At 45.7% G+C, this 21,823-nt stretch overlaps 1 protein-coding gene across 1 annotated transcript; it reads left to right on the top strand.

Annotated features, from left to right (window-relative positions):
- Window positions 1–2,196: 2,196 nt before the first annotated feature.
- LOC123442096 (probable L-type lectin-domain containing receptor kinase S.5) lies at window positions 2,197–20,539 on the top strand. Its single transcript, XM_045118198.1, has 2 exons — window positions 2,197–3,451; window positions 19,665–20,539. Exons 1-2 carry the CDS (start codon window positions 2,197–2,199, stop codon window positions 20,537–20,539), a joined length of 2,130 nt encoding a protein of 709 aa, XP_044974133.1.
- The last annotated feature ends 1,284 nt before the right edge of the window (window positions 20,540–21,823 follow it).

The raw sequence follows: 21,823 nt of genomic DNA, 5'->3' as shown, positions 1-21,823 counted from the left end.
ACCATACTAGAAAACGCAGCTCCGACTCTGACGATGAACATGAAAAAAACTAGGCGAGGTTCGCGTCACGGAGGATGACCGAACGAACCACCAGTCACGTGTCATCGTATACCGTTGGCCCCCTACCGCGGCTTTGACTTCACAACAACGGACAATCGAGGCTCACCCATAAACACGCCAGAGAAGAGGAGCCGACTACCACGACCAAGAGCATGCCTTCGAATTGCTCACCACCGTCATTGTTGTCACAGAAGTCACTATGCACGTCCAGTCGTGGAAGCACCAGATCAAAGTCTTTAAGATGACGCCCTAAAAAGGGAAACGACATTGAAGACGACGCCGCCACCCGATCCTACAACACGATCTAGGCTTTCACCAGAAGAAATTGATCCGGGAGCAGAGGATGTGAAAACTCCCGACGATAACTCCAAGGAGGATACATGACGCTCACGGCGCCGTCACCGTCGGCCGACCAACACCAGCGAGGCCTTCACCCAAGGCAGCCACTCCCACGCAGTAAGCCAAGGTTGACCCGTGCCTCCACTAGACCGTGCACTCCCCACACAGCAAGCACGCCATCGCTGTGCAGGGCCACAAGCTAGCCTCCTCAACGACAGGCCTACATAGACCAGATCGGGCCGTGCACCCTGCATCCAACCGCAGCCAGAGCCTCCCTGCTCCAACAAGTGGCATCCGGACACCATCACGAGCCGGTCGTATCCCTTCCTCCTCCCCCCCCCGCGCGTCCGTGGCCTCAGCCGGCGCCCGCTCAGCGCGCCCAGCCGCGCTCCTCCGCATCTGCTACCTACTGTGCAGAGAGGCCGCCAGCGATGCCCCGCCCGAACCCTAGCCCCGAATGGATCGGGATGGATCTCCCTCCCTCTAGTTCTTCTCTCCTTTCTAGTGAGGGAAGGGGAGGGGCGAGAGGAGGAGGACGGTGGCGAGCTCCTTAGAAGGGAGGTGGCTGCGGTGATCTGGAAGGGAGGAGGAGAGCTCTCGCTCTGGCTCTCTCTCTCCATCGGGCGAGACATGGAGTGGTTCGTGGGGAGGGAGAGCGAGGGGTTGGGTTGACCCCTGTGCTGCTCGCTGTCCGGTGGGCTCAGCCGGTTTGGACACAATGACATGTGGGGACCGGTCTGGGATGTGTGGTGGGTGTGGGACGTGGGGCTGTCCGGCACGTCATTGATCTAGGAGAGTTTGGTTCCATCCAATAGAAAAGCATGAAATAATTTGTGTTTCTTTATACTATTACTTTTGTCAAAATAAACATGTTAAAATTTAGTATTTTTTTTAAATTCCACGGCTTCTAAAGACTATAAACCAGTACCACACCAAATTTCATAAACATGAGAGCTTGTTTATATTTTCAAATAATATGAATGGTCATACGCGCCGTTTTAACCGTATTTTAAAATGAACATGAAAAATCCAATTGATCGGTCCATATAAGCTCCAGAAGCACCTTGTTCGATGATTCCAACTCCCTAGTGCAATTGGAAGAATTACTTGTGAGAAGTGCTTTTCAATTGATCGGTGTTTGTTTGGGCTCATATTTTTTTGACCTACAAGTGTAGAAGCTCAAACAAACACACTAATAGACTTGAGCATTTTCTATCTCCAATTGAATAACCGTGAAATTTTAGGAATAGTTATAAAAATCAGGGGATTGGAATAATAAAAACATAAGAACCGATGATGCGTGGCTGGTGGGTTCAATTTATGCTTTCGTGCTCGCAACTAATTAATATCATACTGCGACGTGTAAGGCAGTTCCCTCGGGGGAAAATGTAATAGAAACGATCTAATTGGATGGAAGAATATAACAAATCTAATCGGAAAATTTGCGGGACAAGCAAAATGGGTGGAGTCGGCAGTATATCTTTGGTTCAGTTGACCTTATTGAAAGTTTGCAAGAGGACGAATCAGTTGCTCTTGTGTGATCTCGTCCCTTACGACCAGTTCTCCTAGTAGTAGGTAGGAGTACAAAAGTAAGTTTTTTCTTCTTCCAAAGGGAGGATAGCATATTAGCTTCCTAGCATACTTGAAGAGGTAGCGGCCGTGACCGTACGAGACCCGCCTAAGCATTTGTAGTTGCATTAGTGTGATATATATCTGTCTCATACCACCGTCCTGTTCTAGGTTCCTAGCTCCTGCAAGATGCCCACACAAGTATTCGCAATTCCTGCATATTTCGCCATGGCCGTGTTGCTGTGCTCTGCCGCTATGCCTTGCTCCAGGGCGGCATCGTGCACCTGTGAAGAGAATAAGAGGGACGACATCATCTCCTACAGCTTCCCTTCCTTCCCCCCTAATAGCGTAGAGAACTTGGCGATTCTCAGGGACGCAGGTGTGATAATGGGAGCTCTCATGATCCCTCCCGACAGAAACACACTCGGGATGAAGGGCAGAGCAGGTTCTGTGCTCCTCCCATCACCCATCACGCTCTGGGGCGTCGACTCCAACGGAGTGAAGCACGACGCGTCCTTCAACACCTCCTTCACCATGAACCTCTACAGAAAGATGAGGCTAAAACAAGGCGACGGCCTTGCGTTCGCCATCGTCCCCTCCCTCGACGGCCCTCAGCCGGGCAGCGAGGGTGGTTTCCTCGGTCTCACCAACACCACCTCAAGGTCCACCGCTGGCTCGGGCAGATTCGTCGCCGTCGAGTTCGACACGTCGAAGAATGAGTACGATCCCGATGACAACCACATCGGCCTCAACATCGGCAGCGTCGTCTCCGACTACGTCGTGTCCCTCTCCTCGCTCCCGGTGCCCGACAACATCACCCTCGCTCCGCTGATGGAGACGGTGGATTACACCGTGTGGATCGACTACAACGGGGTCGGGCACCACATATGGGTGTATGTGGCCGTCAATGGTCTGCCCAAGCCTTACAAGGCGTACCTTGACGCGCCCCTCACCATGAGCAGCCACGTCCCCCGGCGAGCATACATCGGTTTCACGGCGTCGACGGGGGAAGGCTACGAGCTCCATAGTATCCTGAGCTGGAACTTGACAGTCGAAAAGCTTTCGGATGACCGAGCCGTCCGGCAATGGAAGGTGGTCCTGCCTGCAGTCCTTGGGTCTGTGGCCGCCACCGCAATGATGATATCTGTCGCCGCGTTCTACTTTAACCTGAGGTACAAGGCCCTGAAGATGGAGCTCAAGCTTTCGGCGGCTCTTCGGCGGCTTCCGGGCACGCCCAAGGAGTTCAAGTACGCGACGATCAGGAAGGCCACCAACAACTACGACGAGGCAAGGAAGCTAGGCAGAGGCGGGTTCGGCGCAGTGTACAGGGGAACGCTCCGTCTCCGGTCAGGGAAGACATGCCAGGTTGTGGAGGTAGCGGTGAAGAAGTTCACACGTAATCGAGACCAGTGCTACGACGACTTCCTCGCAGAGGTCGACGTGATCAACCGCCTGCGCCACCGAAATATCGTGCCGCTCGTTGGTATGTCTTCTTACACTCGGTCCCCCCATTAGATTTTATAAGTAATGTTGAAATTTTGACACGTTAACTTTTTAAACATAACAAGTCAAACATTTTCTTAAGCTATTATTTTAATTTTTGTTGATAGCTTACCAAGATGACCACTTGGTTCTTAAGGAATTATTAGGTCTATGTCACAGCAATAATACTCCTGGGCAAGGTTTTGGGTACCATCCGAAAAATTCGGATACCGGGCCGTATCCACGTTTCTCGTTGCCCCTCTAGAAATACGCATGCCGAGGAAAATTTCTGAAAATTTGAACTTTTTGAATTTAATTTCTCAAATATTGTTAAATAGAATAGCATCTCACTTTCTTTAACGTACTTGCTCTGTCTTGGTAGTAACTGTATGTTCCCCGCTTCGATACGTAGCTAGGGCGAGTCCTCTTTTGGCACTATTTTTTGTCTATTTTTCAGAATAGATAACGTGAAAAAATAAAGCCCAAAGGGCATCGAACTCATAGCACGCACGGAGACCACATTCCATTGAGCCACTGGCTCTTAAAATTAGTTCAAACTTTATATATATCTTATTTAAGGAATTTGAATTTAAAATTTATTTTTTAATTTCGTCCAAAATATGTTCAGTATTTCTCGGTAACCGATAATCTCGCCTGCCCCACGAGAATTTTGTCCATTTAGAATCCGAAACCTTGCTCCTGGGTGAGATGCTCAGAAGAAAACATTTTGCTCCTTTGATCTTTCTTTTTTGCAAGTAATAAGTCAATCAAAAGTATAATATTTAGTCAAAATGAAATGTCGTTCTCATTGGGTGAACCGATTCCAATCAACTTGTTCCAATTTTTATCATACACCAGAAAAACAAGTGTACTTGAGATGTTGACGGTTCTTACTCAAAGTTCGCTAAAACTGCCTTGTTTATGCCTATATAAAAGGTCGCATTTTCCCATGATATGAGCCAGGTCGTGATAATTACTTCATAGACAAACTTGCAATAGGTACACAAGTTTAGTTTCTTAGAGCAAACCTCTTCAATGCGCAGCCGTTATGAAGATTAGGCTACTTATAGTGGGGAGTATCGTATAATTAAGTAATATCATGCATATAATACTATTATATGATACTACCTTCATAATGTATAATATTTTAAATTAATACTTATCGTAGATGACCTTATTTATTAACATTCATGATACATAGTAGCATAACATTTAACATGATACGGTATCTACCTATGTTACTCTAACTCTCTCTTTCTTCTTTAATTGTTTGCTACATCAGTGTTTTCTAGTCCCAAGTATATCATACTATACTCGACTATGGCCAGCCTTAAAGATCATGGTGTCCACTTTCCGAGAAAGCTTTGAAAATGACTCTGGATTCGAGGACAGACTTGTCCTAACTTTTAAGAGCAACTCTAACAGAGGTCAAACCCGTACTCCGAGCTCCCTCCTCTCCCGTGTTTCTCCCTCACTAGCGCACGGGAGCAACCCTAACCACCGTCGCCGCCCACCCTCAATACGCACACGCCCCTCCTCGCCGCCGCCGGTGTGCGTCGCCGGACAAAGCTCGCGCGGCGTCGGCGGCGGAGAGATCTTTCCTACCCTCTCATGAGGCGCTCGGGCGGCGCGGGGCAGCTCGGCTAAGCGAAGGTGCGGAGCTCGGCGCGGCGCCGTCGGGCTTGCGCCGTCTAGGGCGCGATGCGGTCGCACATGGGCATGTCGGAGGCGCGCACGATGCATGGTGGCCGAGGATCTGGCGTGGTGCTGCGGAGCTCGGCGCGGCGCCGTCGGGCTCGCCGCGAGTAGGGCGCGACACGATCGCACACGGGTTTGCCGGAGGCGCGTACGGTGCATGGTGGCCACGGATCTGGCGAGGTGACCATGGATGCGGGGATCTGTCGCTTTGGCCAGGGCGCCGGCTAGGGTCGGCGAGGTGGCGCAGGGTGGCGTAGGGTGCGGCGTGGAGGCCTTTTGTGCAGCACGGATTTCCTGAAGGGAGTGGGCGCGGGGCGCCAGTGCGCTCGAGGCGCGGTGGCGGGTGGAGCCGGTGGACGCCGACCATGGAGTTTGTGTGATGTGCAATGCTTCAGATCTGTTCGGATTTGGAGGTGTGGTGGAGCTTTGGGCGAAAGCCCAGCCCTGACTTTCAGTCGGTCGGCAACGGCGGCGCCATGGCGCCGTTCCCCTTCTTGAAGGCATTTCTATGGAGATTAATTGCACGACTCTCCGAGAGAAATCGGTAGCTTCGGATGGTCGAAGCGGGCGATGGCGGCGGCTACGTCGTTTCCTTCTTTGAGGCATCGCCTTGGAGAGTCAGCATGTTGCAGTTTGCACGGATCTCTTCGTCATCGGCGACAGTGGACGACGGGGCGGCGGCTCAAGGTGGTTCATGTTTGTGCGTCGAGATGACGATCTCGGAACAATGTGAGTGGCATCTCTAGGGGCTCTATCTGGACATTGATTGGGTGGCATCCTTGTCCCGCTTGGGCGGTAGGGGTGTCGATCCGGTGGATGCGCCCCAGAGGCGGCGGTATGACTGTATGTCGGGGCGGTGGCCCTGGATGTGGTGCGGTGTTCGTGGTCTGCAAGCGGTTGCCCTTAGCAGCGTGGGCTGTGGGCAGCTGGGTTGTGCGGCGTTGATGCTCGAGGGGAGCGGTGGTAAGTTGGGGCGGCGGCCCCAGAAGGCAGTGCCGGTTTTTTGCGCAGGGCGTGACAGAGCGGTGGATGTCGTGGCGGCGGCCCCGAGAGTATCACTATGGCGTCCAGACTTCTGTAGCAACGATGATGATGGGAACGAGGTTGGCGACGCGACAATGGTTGCGGTAGTTGGCTCTTCCCTCGCGTGTCCACGGTATTGTCTCAGACTGTTTGTTGCAATGGAGTCGAAGCTGCGGTGGCGGGGCCTTGTGGTGTACGATGACTGGCCGCAGATAGCCCGTTCAACGATCTTCTGTGGCGCCAGCCGTGCCTGATTTTGTTCTTCCGAGTTCTCCGTCTGAGTCAGAACTGCGTTGTGTGGCCACAGGTTAACATGTCATCGTTTAGGATGGGCTTTGCCCTTAGTGTTTCAGTCTATGGAAGTGGTCTTGGTCCTTATTGTTTTGGTTTTTGCCCGATTTTTCATGTTTTAAGGGGTTTGCTAGAGATGCTCCAACTTTAGACTAACAAGCCGGTCTCCAACAACAGACCAAAATTTTGGCTACCTAAATTCAGTTATTGGCGGGGGGAGAGAAGATTTAGTTAGCCAAATTTGTATTGGCTTTTAGCATATCTAAAAAATGAATACGTAAATTTCAGCTTCTACTTATACCACACGTGTTTACGAATAGGCAATTCTCTAAATAATACTCATGTCAAATAAATCAGAATGAAATAAAAAAAACAAACTATGCTCAATCTCCGTGGAGCAATTTTATCATTGGTGTGATTGAGGGAAGACTCCTTCCGTAGGTGCCTACTCTTCCAATTTCTGGATGAGATCTTATGGTTTTTATTACATACTTCATCGACATACAACCCAAAATTCAATACAATTGTTCATGAAATGTAACATGAAAGATAGAAGTAGAAACTAGTGGTCTTGTTGTACATTCCACCGCCACCACTCCTCCATGAGATCTAGTTTGAAGAATTTCATGAGTACCTGCGAATCGAATTTCTCAATGAGCTTGAAGAATGCATCGAATGCGGCCTTCTATCCTAAGTGGATACACCACCCTTCCCATGTTGTGCAACATCGCAACGACAATCCCGATGTACAAAAGGATATGTTGGTCCCAAAACCGAGCCGGTCTTCGGACAATAGAACGTATGGTCATGGCAATATCCTCATCTTCATCCAACTCATATTCTCCTCGGAGGAGGAACCATTACATGGCGAGGAATCATGCGAACTCGCCTACACAATAGACTCTAATATATTAATTAGTCCGTAATGGGGCAAGAGGATCCGCCCTTTCCTCCTCCTCCTCACCCCAAAGTTGAAGACGAGAGGAGCTACTTTGGTTGTGCCACTGAGGCGGAAGTGGGTCGTCAATTGGAGGTGGGTGAGAGGGAAAAAGGTGGTATCATAGTAGGGATGTAAATGGCAGCGGCGTCCAATAGTCCCACATACGCCGTCCACATAAAAAGCCTTAAGTGGCGTATGTGGACTCCTGCCAATCTTATGTGGCGCATGAGGACAAACCCACGAAGACCAGCGGCGTCAACGGCTGCATGTAGTTGCTTCCTCTGCTTTGCTGACATATGGTCATGGTTCACGACGAGGGCGCTTCACGGGCAGCCGGCCAAAGGACGCGCGGAGTGCAGCCGGCGCTTGGTCGCGCGGGCCTGCCAAGTCGGCCAGGACGGTGAGTCGGTGGGTGGCCGGAGCGAAGGTGGGGCGAAGCCGGCGCATCTTACGGTGTGGACGAGGTGGCGCAGGCGCACGGCAGAGGCGGATGCAGGCGAGGCGAGCCGGCGGCTGCGGAGCGAGACATGATGTCGAAGGCTGGTGTGTCAGAACGAGCCGGCTCAAGGCGAGTCATGGCGGAGGCGAGGAATAAATTGCTTGTTGTCGCGTAGTTCGCCTCGGCCATGGATTTTTGTTGAATATCAGCCGCGGTCCAACGATTTCACAAGACTGCGGCTCCTCGTTCCTATACGGGGTGTGATGTAGCCAGTGCATGCGAGATATGACTTCACGAAACATCAAATACTAGATGGACAGCCAACGGCGCCACAAACACCACATAAATATTAGATGTACAGCCACGTAAACCCACGTAACGACTGGTTGGCCGGTGTTAGAGTTTAATTAACATGTGTTAATTATGGGATAATCTTTTCTTGTAACTGCCATCTCTCCCAAATAGGTGCCTCTTCATTGCATCTCTTCTCCTTGTATATATATATATCCATATTCATCTAATGAAAGAGGACGTGGATTCATTCCAACACGTTATCAGCACCTAGTCTCGACCGAAAGCATTAGGCCAAGAGAAGAAGGGTTGCACGACGCCTCGCGCCCTCGCATGTGGCCGTCTCCAACCCCTTGCGGTTGTCAACGCGGACACTGCTAGGCCGTCGCGCCCGCCGTCCCCGACGCCTGCCACTCCTCTGCCGCGCCTAGCCGCGGCATCGCTCGCCAGAGCCCGCCCGCGCCTGGCCATGGCAGCCCGCGCCCGCGCGTAGCCGCGGCAGCGCCCGCCAGAGCCCGCCCGCTCTTGGCCACGACAGCCCTCGCCGGAGCCCGCCCGCGCCTGCCCGCGCCTGCGCCACGCCTGTGACCTCCCGACCTCTCCCGACCGACGCCCAACGGCGCCACGCCTGTGGCTGCCCATCCGCGCTGGCCGCTGGATTCCCCGCGCCCCAGCACGTCGTGCCCGCGCCCATCCGCCGCCCTCACTCCACCCACTCTCGTCCGCCCATGGATGGCCGTGCACCGCGGCCTTGCCGCCCGCACCCATGCCAGGCTGTGGCCGGCCCAGCGTCGCGCTGGCTCCGACGACGACGGCGGCGGTTACGGCTTCGATCTGTAACCGCACGAGAGTGAGAGAGAAATTGGGGATGCATATCCATACGAGAGAAAACAGGGTAGGGAACCTTATCTCTTTATCCATTTTTGCATTATGGTCCCTGTATTTGCAACAATTTGCATAACAGGATGAAACGATGGTCCAGGCTAATTTTGCACAATACCCTTCTATTTTTTAGAGTGTGCAATTTGTCCTGCTAACAATACTATTTACTAGTACTTGTGTGTCTTAGACCCTGTTAATTACTATATTTTTTTGTTGAGTTTTATAATTCCAGAAATATGTGTATGTTGATACTTGACATGTTCAATGTGCTTACCACATTATCTACAACATGTTTTTCACTATTGAGATTAAATTTTCTCGCACAACAATATTGATTTGCAATTGAGAAAATATAGTTTTTCTTCGCAAAACAATCTCATTGCGATCGAGATTAATTTTCTCTCGCAAAATATTAATTCACCTCGCTGAATTATCTTGCAACTTGCTACAAGATCATCTCATTTAATTTAAGGTCTATACAATTCAAGTTTTTCACTTGAGCATCAAGTTTGCAACATCATTACTATTCATTGCAATAGTAGTATATATCTGTTGAGTACTGAGATGTATTCCAGATCTCAAGTTGACGTAATATATGTCCACGTTTATCACGTGTCGAGATTAATTACGTCCATTTGCAATTGAAATTTTAATCTCTTGCAAAGATAATATGAGTACCTATGCAGTACTATTATTTCGTTGAATACGAGATATTCCAGAATATTTCTATGATGTATCTAATTTCATGTTAAACACATGTTGAGATTAATACATTTTTTTTGCAATTCAGATTTTCAATTTCTTGCAAATAGAATCAATTCATCTTCATTGAGCCTTTGTCTTGATACAAGCAAGAATTGATGTGCAAAATCCCAAGTGTTGTTTTTCAAATTGATGTTTTTGGGACCATAAGGTAGTGTGTAGATCTACTGCTTTGCAGATTATCACCACTACTGATAAAGCCTACATTTTGTCGTTTCGATATTATGTTTGCTTTACAAAGTGCTCTCCCACACATTTTACTAATTCATGACATAAGGCATTACGAGTAAGTATCTACTGATTTCATCAGATTATACTCTCACTGCTGCGAGATCTACTCCATTTTGAAGATTATCTTCAAGGTGTCATATTTAGCAATTTGAGATTCACACTAATGGTTTCAAGATAATTTCTTGGAATACCCATTGATTTTGTTAAGTTCATTACAACATCAACCATGATGGTCTTTAATTTACTAACCGTAAATTGATTATCTCTGGTTTACCCATAGCGGTAAAATATGGCTATAGAATTTGAGGCACTCGCCCTCAATGGCCACCATTGCCCTATCTGGGCCATAGACATCATGATCGCTCTTGTCTCTCGTAGGATAAAGTGTGCAATCCAGGCCTCTGGTAAGGATCACACCGCTAACAGAAAAATGGTGTCTTATATATATCATAAGGCATTAGATTCAGATCTTAGCATCTGGGTATTATGTATTAGCAATTCCTGGGATACAATGAACTCAAGGGAAAAGGCTTGAAGCTCACTTCAACCTTCAACCTGACATCACTAATGATGACGGGACCCTATGGGCATGGAGAACGTGTGGTTGATTATGCCTCAACTGACATGTTTGGAGACTATGAGTAGTCTCTCAATCTCTTGAGTGCTCAATATTTATTTATGTCCATTTATGATGTTGTATCAACAACATAAGTATTGTTGTCATCATATATTGTATATCACAATATATTGTATCAGCACTTTGGTACAAATACATTTATATGTATTATATATATCTGACTGTGATTTTCATATTGAGAATCTTCATGTCTATATATAGATTTCTACGGGCGTTAATCCAATGAAAAATGATATGTGCCTTGTGGACATATGCACCACAAACTCTATACTCAGGGAAGTCCAATGTTTTTCACTCTCGTTGAGAGAAAGGAGATACTTTAAAATCGCTAGACGCGATGAGGTATTTGTTGGCTCAACTCAAGCCATATTTACTATCCTTCTGGATACTCGAGTAATGTCAGGATGCTTTATTGCTTCTTGGTTTAACTCGTACCCTACTAAACTATAGAGATATCCGTCAAAACAGTTTCCCTAGAGAAACTTATGATGACAATAAAGAGAAATGACTTCTCTTTACCATATGCAACGGATATGGCAAGCACATTCTCTATGTATCATCTGGATTGTACTACACATACTACACAACCCATAGCACATGTTGCGCCCAAGACAGTTCCCCAAAATGTCTTGTACATGACAAACTTGGCATACTCGCCTTGGTCATCGAGATATTGGGTTGAAACCGGAACTATCGGCAATTTCAATAGTTTATGATTATTATGATGCTAAATTCTAACAATATTGGATTTTATGTGTACTACAAGTGACACAGGGAAGCTAATTTTAAGGCTCATGCACCTTAAAATCTACGCTGAACCACCCAGACTCCTTGAACGCATCAAGTCGAGGTGAGTGGCTCTTCCCATCCATTGACTAGACCATTCAGGTATTCCATGGTTTTAAAAGACATATCTAATACGATTGTCTCAAGTGTGATTTATCCACATGAAACCATTGGCTCATTATCCTGACATCGATTTCAAGCAAATCGAATGAATAACATTGCAGAATTCTCCTTGAGTGCCTTCTCTATGATCCTTGGATTGAAGGTTAGCAATTTGTCCTATTTGTCTAGACTCAAAATGGTTTGGTAGAATCTTATCCAAAGAATTAAGCTCATTGCATGATCTTTACTTTGGAATTGCAACTTACCAACTTTACGTTGCAGTCATGCAGTTTTACACGCTCATGAGAGAACTGCATAATATTATTCCCCTCTATCTTTGATACGTGGAAATCTACCAAGTATTTCCCATCTGCGATAAATCGGTTGCATACTGATATCACCACCAGGCATACATCATTGGCCCCTCAACATATAGTTGGGATCTATGTGAGGAATAACTGTATTACCATCAATACCTCAAACCCCTCACATGGAGAGTTATTCAAGGCTAGTATGCTAATTCAATGAGGAATATTTCCAGGCATTAGGGGGAGAATTCAAGTACCATTAAGAATGCCAGGAAATTAGTGGAATGTTCAACACATTTCTGCCTCAAATTCACGTATTCAAAGATCTGAACCATGCGTTCAGAAGATTTGTAGCTTATTGCAAATAACCTGCCAGATTCATTTACTCGATGTAAAGGTGTCACACAATCCTACGATCCTTTCAAAAGTACGCCTGAAAGAGTGGAGGTACCAACAAAAACCACTCCACTTCCCATTCGATGCAACAGGGGGAGATGTATGGCAAAAGTACATTAGGATTAAGCTTCTTGCAAGCAAGGATATCAAGGCCTATGAATCAGTAAATGCAAGTCAACTTTTCGTTGACAGACACCTAATGGGTAGCATACCCAGTGGATGGGAAACCTCCACCAACCCAGGTCATAGTGCACACAATGACCGGGACATCGGAATACCCGACTCAATCGCATTGGAAAATCGCGAGCAGTCACCATGGGTAACGATATTTCCATCAACTATATATTGATATATAGATTCTGGAGAAACATATAACCGAAAGTCTACAAGTGTCGACACATATTTCTCAACTAGATTGCAACATCCTTTCAAATGATTCAGATCCAAAGACCATGGCCATGGCATAGTGTGAACAACACTCGGAGTACTGAACTCAAGCAAAGGTTATAATCTAGGTAGAAATGATCTTGCTCAGTAGTGAGAAGGTATTCATAAGAAATACCTACACCAGTTTTCTTCTGGAAACATAATTGAGAACAACGAGGTGGTGAAACGTAGAGCAAGTATTGTAGCACAAGGGTTCACGCAGATACCCAACTATTCTCCAGAAGTGGAATCTCTTTCCGATAATTTATATCATTGGCAGTACATAATCATCTATCTTTGCAGTTAATAGATGTAGTGATCACATATCCATGTGGTTCACTAGATTCAGACATATATGATTGATTCCCGATGAAATCTCACTTCTGAATTGTAATGCAAAATGCAACATACATTGTGTAAAAATCAGTAAGTCACCATACGACTTATTGTTGTCGGTACATATGGTACAACCGACATAGTGAGTTCCTTATGCATAAGGATTACTCCTACAATGATGATTATCCATGTTTGTATGTGTGCAATGACGACACATGTAATCATCTAAATGACGGAGTTTAAAATGAAGGATTTGGGAAAACCAAAATACCGCTCATTGCTACAACTTGAACACCTTCATTTATACACTATGGCATACTATGTTGTCTATATCCATAATATATTAGGGAAATTCATTATGGACAAATATTATCCATCCATAGCTCTCATGGTAGTTCATTCTCTAGACATAGACCAAGAGATGATGGAAATGAGATATTGGGACTCAACGTTCCATAATGCCATTGGATCCACCAAACACAATTGGTTGGTACTCAAGAATATCTTTCGATATCTCCAAGGCATCAAACATCCTGTCCTGGGTTTTCAGTTTCACAGAAATGTGAGCACCGATATTATTGGATACATCGATCAGATCCCCACTATGTCAGATCGTAGACAAGCTTAGTGTTCATACTAGGTGTGGTAGCCCTCTCATGAAGAGTCTTAAAAACAGACCTCATGGCTACATCCACCAACCATTATCTCAAAGATAATGTTGCTTGTGTTGCTCGGATGCAAACATGTTACGTAATAAGCAATATCGCTATATTGCATTTCTTGCAAATCAAATCATGTGACTGATTTGGTCACAGAATCTCTACCAACTTTTACATTCCAGAAACATGTTCATGGAATTGGTATGTGACGACCGGCTTCGAAATTTGCAAGAATCAGGGGGAGTATCTTCCTGAATTGTTCCTGTTCAATGCATCATATTATACTCTTTTTCCCTCCATGAGTTTACTATATAGGTTCTCATGAAGGTTTTTAACGAGGTAATATCAAACACAAGATCATATATCATACTTTCAGTTTTCCCCACCGGAGTTTTTACGAAAGTATATACGACATATTTATTGTGCTCTTGATTCTATGAGTTTTCTCGTATTGAGTTAAAGGAGACAATAACCATATATGTTGCGACATTTTCTCCTTATTTTTCTCACTGGGTTTTGAAGGAGTTTTGGCAACATATCAAACACTATACTCCTCATATTTTTTCCACAGGGTTTTTGGAGGAGCCTCTAATCAAGATGATGATTCTGGATGGACAAGGATAGATTAGGGGGAGTGTTAGAGTTTAATTAACATGTGTTAATTATGGGGTAATCTTTTCTTGTAACTGCCATCTCTTCCGAATAGATGCCTCTTCATTACATCTCTTCTCCTTGTATATATATCCATATTCATCTAATGAAAGAGGACGTGGATTCATTCCAACAGCCGGCACGGCAAGTCGCGAGGCGTCCAGCGACTTATCCATTTACATCCTGATATCATAGGCAGGATTGGGTAATCGGGAAGGGGGAGGACTACAACCTTTAATAGGATTTCACGGATGGAATTCAGGAGGCGGTTGTTAAGGCGACTGACGGTGAACGTTGACGTGCCTCATCTCCCGTTGAGCTGTCATGACCTATTCACACACTTCCCGGGTGCTCACACGGCTCCTGCCGGCCTGCTCATACGCACTCCAAGAGATGATGCCACGTGGCATCCATCCAGTGAGCCACAATGAGAATCTGAGGGCATGGTCGTGGTATTATGGTTGGGTTCCCATCATCACTGGTATGTGGGAGGCCGATCTGCTTCAAATCCCGCGCGTGGCACGAGGAAAAAGGAGATGAACCTGCCCTCCAGACGGTTGGATATGGAGCAGGCTCTAAACCGGGCCTCCACAATTTTCATATTTGGAGGCTAGGAGCTCGTTTTAAAAGTGAGATACATAAAGTTTGGCGTTCGATAGGCATGTGCATGGTGACTTTGTTAGAGTGCCTTTCTGGATCAAAATCGCCCTATTGGAAGTTACTATAGCGATTAGGTGAATATAGCGACTACGCTAGAGTTGCTCTGGTTGGATAAGAATATGCACGCAACTTTCCGCAATCGCAACCAGATTCACACACATGTACATACACAACTAGTGGCGCACAACCGCGTGTACCGATACGCAAACCATAGCAGCAGGCAGGAATCGATCAATGATAGGGAAGTCGGAAGCATTGCATCGGCAGCCAGGAACCAACCCTAGTGCCAGGCCACGGACCATGGAGCATACGACTAGGACGGGACTGCTGGAGAGCTCCCTAACTACCAGAGGGACCAACCGCTAGAGCCAAAGACCAAGGTGTATGTCAAGTGCTCAACCTATTTACCTAATGATTTACACAAATACCAAGTTCTTTCGTCCAGATTTGTTAGCCCCTCTCTTATTTTGAGAGTCATAGTTGAGCTCCCAGATCCACCGGCCACCTCCCCTCCGATCGTACAACCTGCTCCCTCCCTCCCAACCCTAGCCGTCCCTCGGCCTCACCCCCACCCCCTCCCTTCCTCGCCGCCGCCTGAGGCAGCCGTCGGACAAGCCCGGGGCGTCAAGGATGGTGGCGGCGGGGCCTAGGCTGCCCTGCCTCTGCATGGGGAGCCCTAAATCTAGAGCGACGGCTTCATTGACGAGGCATGACAAGCTAGCAGCCGTGCAGACAGTGGATCTGGCGTCCCGGCTGCGCGGGCGGCGGGATCTGCTGGTCGTTGACGTCCGGCGGCGGCTTCTGCGGTGGTTGGTGCGCACGATCTGGCGCCTCCCTCCTCTCCTGTTTGGCATGCGGGCCAGCTTGGTCGGGCCGCGCTTTCTTGGGTCGCCAGTTCTGTACAGGAGGCGCTGCTAGTGGCGGGGATCTAGTTCGGACAAAATTCCTGGTCGGTCATGGCCAGCCGCGTTGACGGCGACGCCTGAGGTCGCTCCCCTCCTTGGAGGCGTCGGTATGAACTGATCCCCTCACTTTCCCTTCCCCTAGGTCTTCCGGGCGAAAGCCTTAACTTTGTTGGGCGGCGGCGCTCACGGCGTCGTTCCCTTCTGGAAGGCGCCACTTTGGGAACCTTGGGGCTGGGTGGCGCTTGTGGGTGGTGGGCGATGGCGGTGGTGCGGCCCTATCCTAGCATGGATCTGCGTCCATTGCTTGGAGATGGATTCGCGTAGGTGGAGGTCGTCGTTTGGCGTCATGGTGGCGTCGATGGCGGAGGCACCTGCCAAGGCTGGTACCTCAATCTGATCTGAAGATGGACCAGTGAAAGATGACGGCGACGACACATGTGAGTGCGTCGGACCGGTTTGTGCCCCGGACCCTGTATGTGGCTCGGTCGGGGCCTCCGGCTTTAGATGTTAGGCTTACGTGAGAGGTCTGGGTATTTGGTCCAGCTTGCACCCCTTCATTATATGAATAGGAGTAGCGGCAGATGTTGCCAAGATGGCGGATTCAGGCATATTGTTGTACTACTTTGTAAGGTCCTCAAAGATAATCAATAAAATGACCGCATGCATCTCCCAAATGGGGTCATCCTCTTTTTCTAAAAATAAAAAACAATTGAGTCATAGTTTGATCATAAATTTTCTAACGAAATGAACTATATGTCAAAATTCACATCGTGCAATACCTCCTGTGCATGTAAATTAATCTAATGGTACGCTTCTTTGCATATATCTCACATTTTGTTAGTCATTTGGATAATCAAAATTTGATCATAAATTTAACTAATGAAATGAACTATATGTCAAAATTCCGGACATAGGAAGTACTTCTTACTAATCCATGAACTAAGAATTTTTTGACTGTCTGATACAAATTGTTAGTAAATTACACAAAGAAGAAAATAAACAGTATCAGTATGCATAACTTTTACGCAAGAAATTTAACTATACCCCTGATCGTACCTAAACCTCGACCAAGTAATCTGAACCAAGATTTTGTTCACTTACTATTATGAGCATAATCACTTCTGCAGCGAACCCAAATGATAGCATTGGTCCTCCAATTGACGTGAGCAATGGTACCACATTTGGCGATAGTACAAGCCAACCTAGCCAACATGTACTAGAATTTTATCTAAGTCAAGTTACTCGTAATTCAGGACTTAGAAGACCAACAAAAGATTATGCCCTTGAAATTAGAAGTGATGTGAGAAGAGTTTATTTGTTGGCAAAAAAATGTATTGGCTATAAATTCAAGAGGACAAAGGAGGGTAATATTTCGAGATCTTTCCAAACAAGCTGGTTTTGGAAAAGTTTGATTGCTTGGAATACATTGTGGAAAAGGGGGTTACTTTTTGCTTCTCTTGCTTTCTTAGCAAGAAACCATCACCTGTCACATTTTCGTGTTTATCTGCAAATGTGGTACCCTCACTGAAAAGGGAGTTTATCTGCAAATGATGTTTTTACAAAATATAGTTACCCTCACTGAACAACAGGTCTGACTAATTTTGAAAAGCATTTTCGTGTTTAATCTAGTTACCACAAAACTGCTAGGCGATTGTTATGATTTGAGCAATCCACAAGCAAGTGTGGCTACCAATGTTTGTGTGTATAGCTAGAAAGGATGATGAGATATCGGTCTTATAAAGTATATCTAATTACACCATTGGATTGTGTAAGGTAATGGTGAATCTTTTCGTGTTCATGATGAATCTTCCCCTTCAATCAACAAGGGGAATTTCAGTGAGTTATTAGACTGGTGTAAGGACAAGAAGACATGAAGGAGCATATTCTTACGCATGATAATCCTGCACTTCCATCTAAATTAACATCCAAAAAATCCTTGTAGGTTAATAAACCGACTGGGGAACTTGGTGGGTTCATAATAGTAAATAGAATCCATTCTTTTACTACTACTACCTAACCGTAATACATAAAAGTTTGACTTATTTTCACTACGAGGTTAGGAGATGATGGCTATTTTTCTAAACAAAAATAAATTTTGGTTCAAAATAGATATGCTTGTGGACTTGAGGAATGAAGGAGATAGAGTTACATGGGGTTTTCTAAAAAAGGGTGTTTGGTTTAATCACTGTTAACTTTAACCCACCCTCTACTGATTTGTACCTCTATTTGTCATTGGTTGATGTGCATGCTATACCACTGGAAGAATAATAGTGGAAGTCTAGAATAAATCCATAAAAAATCAATAGTACGTGCTCTGTTCAGAAGTTGAGTTCATATGAGTAGGTTGCACTGCATGGAATCTAACCTATTGACGGCTGTATTGTACACTTCGTGCAAAAGACCCAATATAGTGTCCATAAAACTTATTGGGTATATGTCGAGTAAGACTTCCAAAAAATCTCGCTTTATCGTGGAGACATGCGAGCTGCACACCTCACTTTTAGAACATTAAGACCCACTTTTTTGGAAGTATTTTGTACAAACTATGGTTCTTGTAGAAACCAGCGTTTAAATAACTTTGATGCATTTGGTTTCAACAATTACCACAATTTTAAATCGTAGGATCCTCAATACCGTGTTCCTTATAGTATTTGAGGAACCAAAGTTTGGTTTTTGAAACCGAACTTAGAAAACAATGGTTTTCAAAAACTGAAACGCCTTGAAGTTAAAGATTTCAATAAAATTCTTACTAAAACTGACTGGGATATACTCCCTTCGTTCTTAAATATAAGTTTTTTAGTGATTTTATTACAAACTATATACGGATGTATATAGATATATTTTAGAGTGTAGATTCATTCATTTTGCTCCGTATGTAGTCTTTAATAAAATCTTTAAAAAACTTCTATTTAGGAACGGCGGGAGTACTAGACATGCATTAGTCTCCTAGAAAAAATAGTACTCGTATTCACTTGGTGTTCACATAAGAGCTTTGCTACACCTAGGCGAGGATTACTCGGTGGGGGTTTACGGGGTGATTTGGCAGCTTTCTGTTGGTGAATTGTTGAGGCCGCGGGCCCACCCTGAAATTCAAGGGTGGATGGTTTGATTAGTGGGGATGGAATTTACGTACCTTACGTAAATATACTTTTGGCGGGTCTAGCATTTTTTAATACAGTACAAACGCAATTGTTCATATACACGTGCATACACTCATTTCTATGAACGCACACACGCACATCCTACTCCTATAAGCATCTTCGAGAGACTGAGCCGGCATATCATTTTGAGATTTACGAAGTCACCGTAGGCGCCTCGTTGTCGACGGAAACGTCTCCTCTGATTGAAAGCATATCGCCGAAAATCCTGAAATAAATCCAAAAATAGTTCAAGCACCAGGATTTAAATCCTGATGGGTTAAAAATACCACAGTCTCTCTAACCATGCAACCACATATTGATTTCTAGGTCTATGTTTCTATTCACATATTTCTAAGATGGGCGGTGCTATTTCTACGAACAAGTTTTACGAAATTCCTACATACTAGTTCAAGTGGATGCCCTTAGTTCCACATTAATTTTCGATCCCATGTACTTACATTTCCTCTCACAGTAGATAAATCTTTTGTCTTACTAGTACTCCCTTCATAAAAAGTATAAAAGCGTTTAGATCACTAAACTGGTTATCTAAACACTCGTATACGGAGTATTTCTTTACGGTGGGAGTACGTACGGATAGGATTGCTGTTTTAACATTATTACTTGTTCGGTTCCTATAATATGATGTTCCAGGTTGGTGTTACGAGAAAGGGGAGCTCCTGCTTATCTACGAATATATGCCCAATGGCAGCGTGGACCAGCACATCTTCGAGCAAAACCCTCGGCTCCAGCTACGCATCCTTGGATGGAATACCCGGTACGACATCATAATGGATATAGCCGCAGGTCTTCACTACGTGCATCACGAGCACGAACACATGGTCCTCCACCGCGACATCAAAGCGAGCAACATCATGCTCGACTCTTCCTTCCATGCTCGCCTTGGCGACTTCGGCCTTGCTCGCATTGTCACCTTGAATAAGAACTCCTACACAGACGTGGGTGTCGCCGGCACCTGGGGCTTCATCGCGCCAGAGTACTCAATCTGCCACAAGGCCACTCGCAAGACTGATGTATACGCCTTCGGGGTGCTACTCCTAGAAATCGTCACCGGAGAACGGGCACTTGCCGCCAGCCATGACGATGCGACGCTTCAGCCGCTCACCGACTGGGTCTGGTGGGTTCACCAGGAGGGAAGGTTGCTCCAAGCGGTGGACGACAAAGTCATTTCCACACAAGAGTTCGATGCCGATGGCGCCTTTCGCTTGCTACTTCTTGGGCTGGCTTGCAGCAACCCGAACGCATCTGACCGGCCAAGCATGGCCGAGGTGGTGCAAGTCCTGGCCGAATCGGTGCCTCCGCCAGAGGTACCACTTGTGAAACCTACATTCATGTGGCCACCCGAGGGCGGGATCCCCGTGGAATTTGACGATATAACGGCGACGACCAGCCTCGACTCGGAGGACACGTCGAGCAGTGAAGACCTAGGGGCGAGTCTGTCATCACAGATCAACAGGCGCAAGGCACATCCAAATAAATCGGGATCAGCTGAGAAATATTATGGGTAGTCATTTAAGTTAGACTACTCCCTCCGTTCTTAAATATAAGTCTTTTTTAAAAGTTTCATCAGAAGACTACATACGGATGTATCATTCATTTTGCTTCGTATGTAGCCTTTTAGTGAAATCTCTATAAAAAAACTTATATTCAGAGGAAATATGTAGTAACGTGATATGTCAAAACTTAAAAGGAAGGACATAAATCCTAATTGTTCTTGCTCCTGCAGGATTAAATATGAGAGACTTTCACATACGAAATTATTTGCAGTTCGGTGAGAAAATGGATCATGGGGAGACCCGTGGCCCATCACGTTGAGGCCCAAGTTCGTGCCGCTGATGTTGCATAGGTTTTATTTGAATGGTTGTTCTTGTTTGTTTGAGGTAAGCCTGAATGCATTTCCTGAAGTGCGTACAATAATTTTCCAAAGGAATAAAATAGAAATGTTGATGAGGACATGGCTACCTTGGATATGATAAAAAATATTTCATATTTGCATATTTTTAAGATGATTTTTTATAATAATTATGCAGTAATTTATTTATGTTATCGGGAACAAAGATACTTCACTTATTTTTACTACATGCTTAAATGCAGAATTATTGAACGCTTGCACGAACCACGTATGAAGATAAAGGAAAAGAAAATGATTAGGTGTTGTTCAAAAAGTCCTCTCACATCAAAGGAAATGATTATGTGATGTTCAAGAAGTTTCTCACGTCACTTTTAGCCCAACAGAAGATAAAGTCCAAGTCTTTCACGTTCTGGACTCAGATTCAGACTGTACACATACAACTGTCTCAAAACGCCAACAACGTTTGCATACGGACTCGGAATTGTGTGATTCTTTTTTGTTTGAAAGTATATTTGATCTACGTTCCAGCCTAATTGGAATCACTTTAAAATTCACCCGTGGCATGGAGATAATGACGAAACAATCTAATGTTGCATCAGAATTCGAGTCAAACTATAACTCCAAAGGTGTTGCATCACCTCCACTTGGGCCCATGGGCATTGTACGACCTAGGATTGGTTTTAGGCTGCATTGGGACGTCTTCCCACCTCCTTGACCGCCACCCCTTGATCCTATATAAGTAGATCAACCTAGTAGCTTTTTGTGTGTCATTTGTTTAATTAGAAGTTAGCCATTGCAACTTCGTGTACATCGTTTATGTCCAATGACCAGACCAAGACCGTTTTCGGATCCCCATCCTTATCAATACTTCATATATATTTGTAATATTCAGATTGTTTTTATCATATTCTTGCTTGTTCTCCGATTGCTTGCAGGAAGA

This window comes from Hordeum vulgare, chromosome 3H (assembly GCF_904849725.1).
Source record: "Hordeum vulgare subsp. vulgare chromosome 3H, MorexV3_pseudomolecules_assembly, whole genome shotgun sequence".
Taxonomy (NCBI): Eukaryota; Viridiplantae; Streptophyta; class Magnoliopsida; order Poales; family Poaceae; genus Hordeum; species Hordeum vulgare.
The sequence above is the reverse complement of the archived record's forward strand: the minus strand, read 5'-3'. Positions and strand labels throughout refer to the sequence as shown.

Coding starts and splice junctions, on each gene's coding strand:
- LOC123442096 (XM_045118198.1), top strand. CDS start 2,197: ATGGCCGTGTTGCTGTGCTCTGCCGCTATGCCTTGCTCCAGGGCGGCA. Junction 3,452..19,664: donor AAATATCGTGCCGCTCGTTG/GTATGTCTTCTT, acceptor ATGATGTTCCAG/GTTGGTGTTACGAGAAAGGG.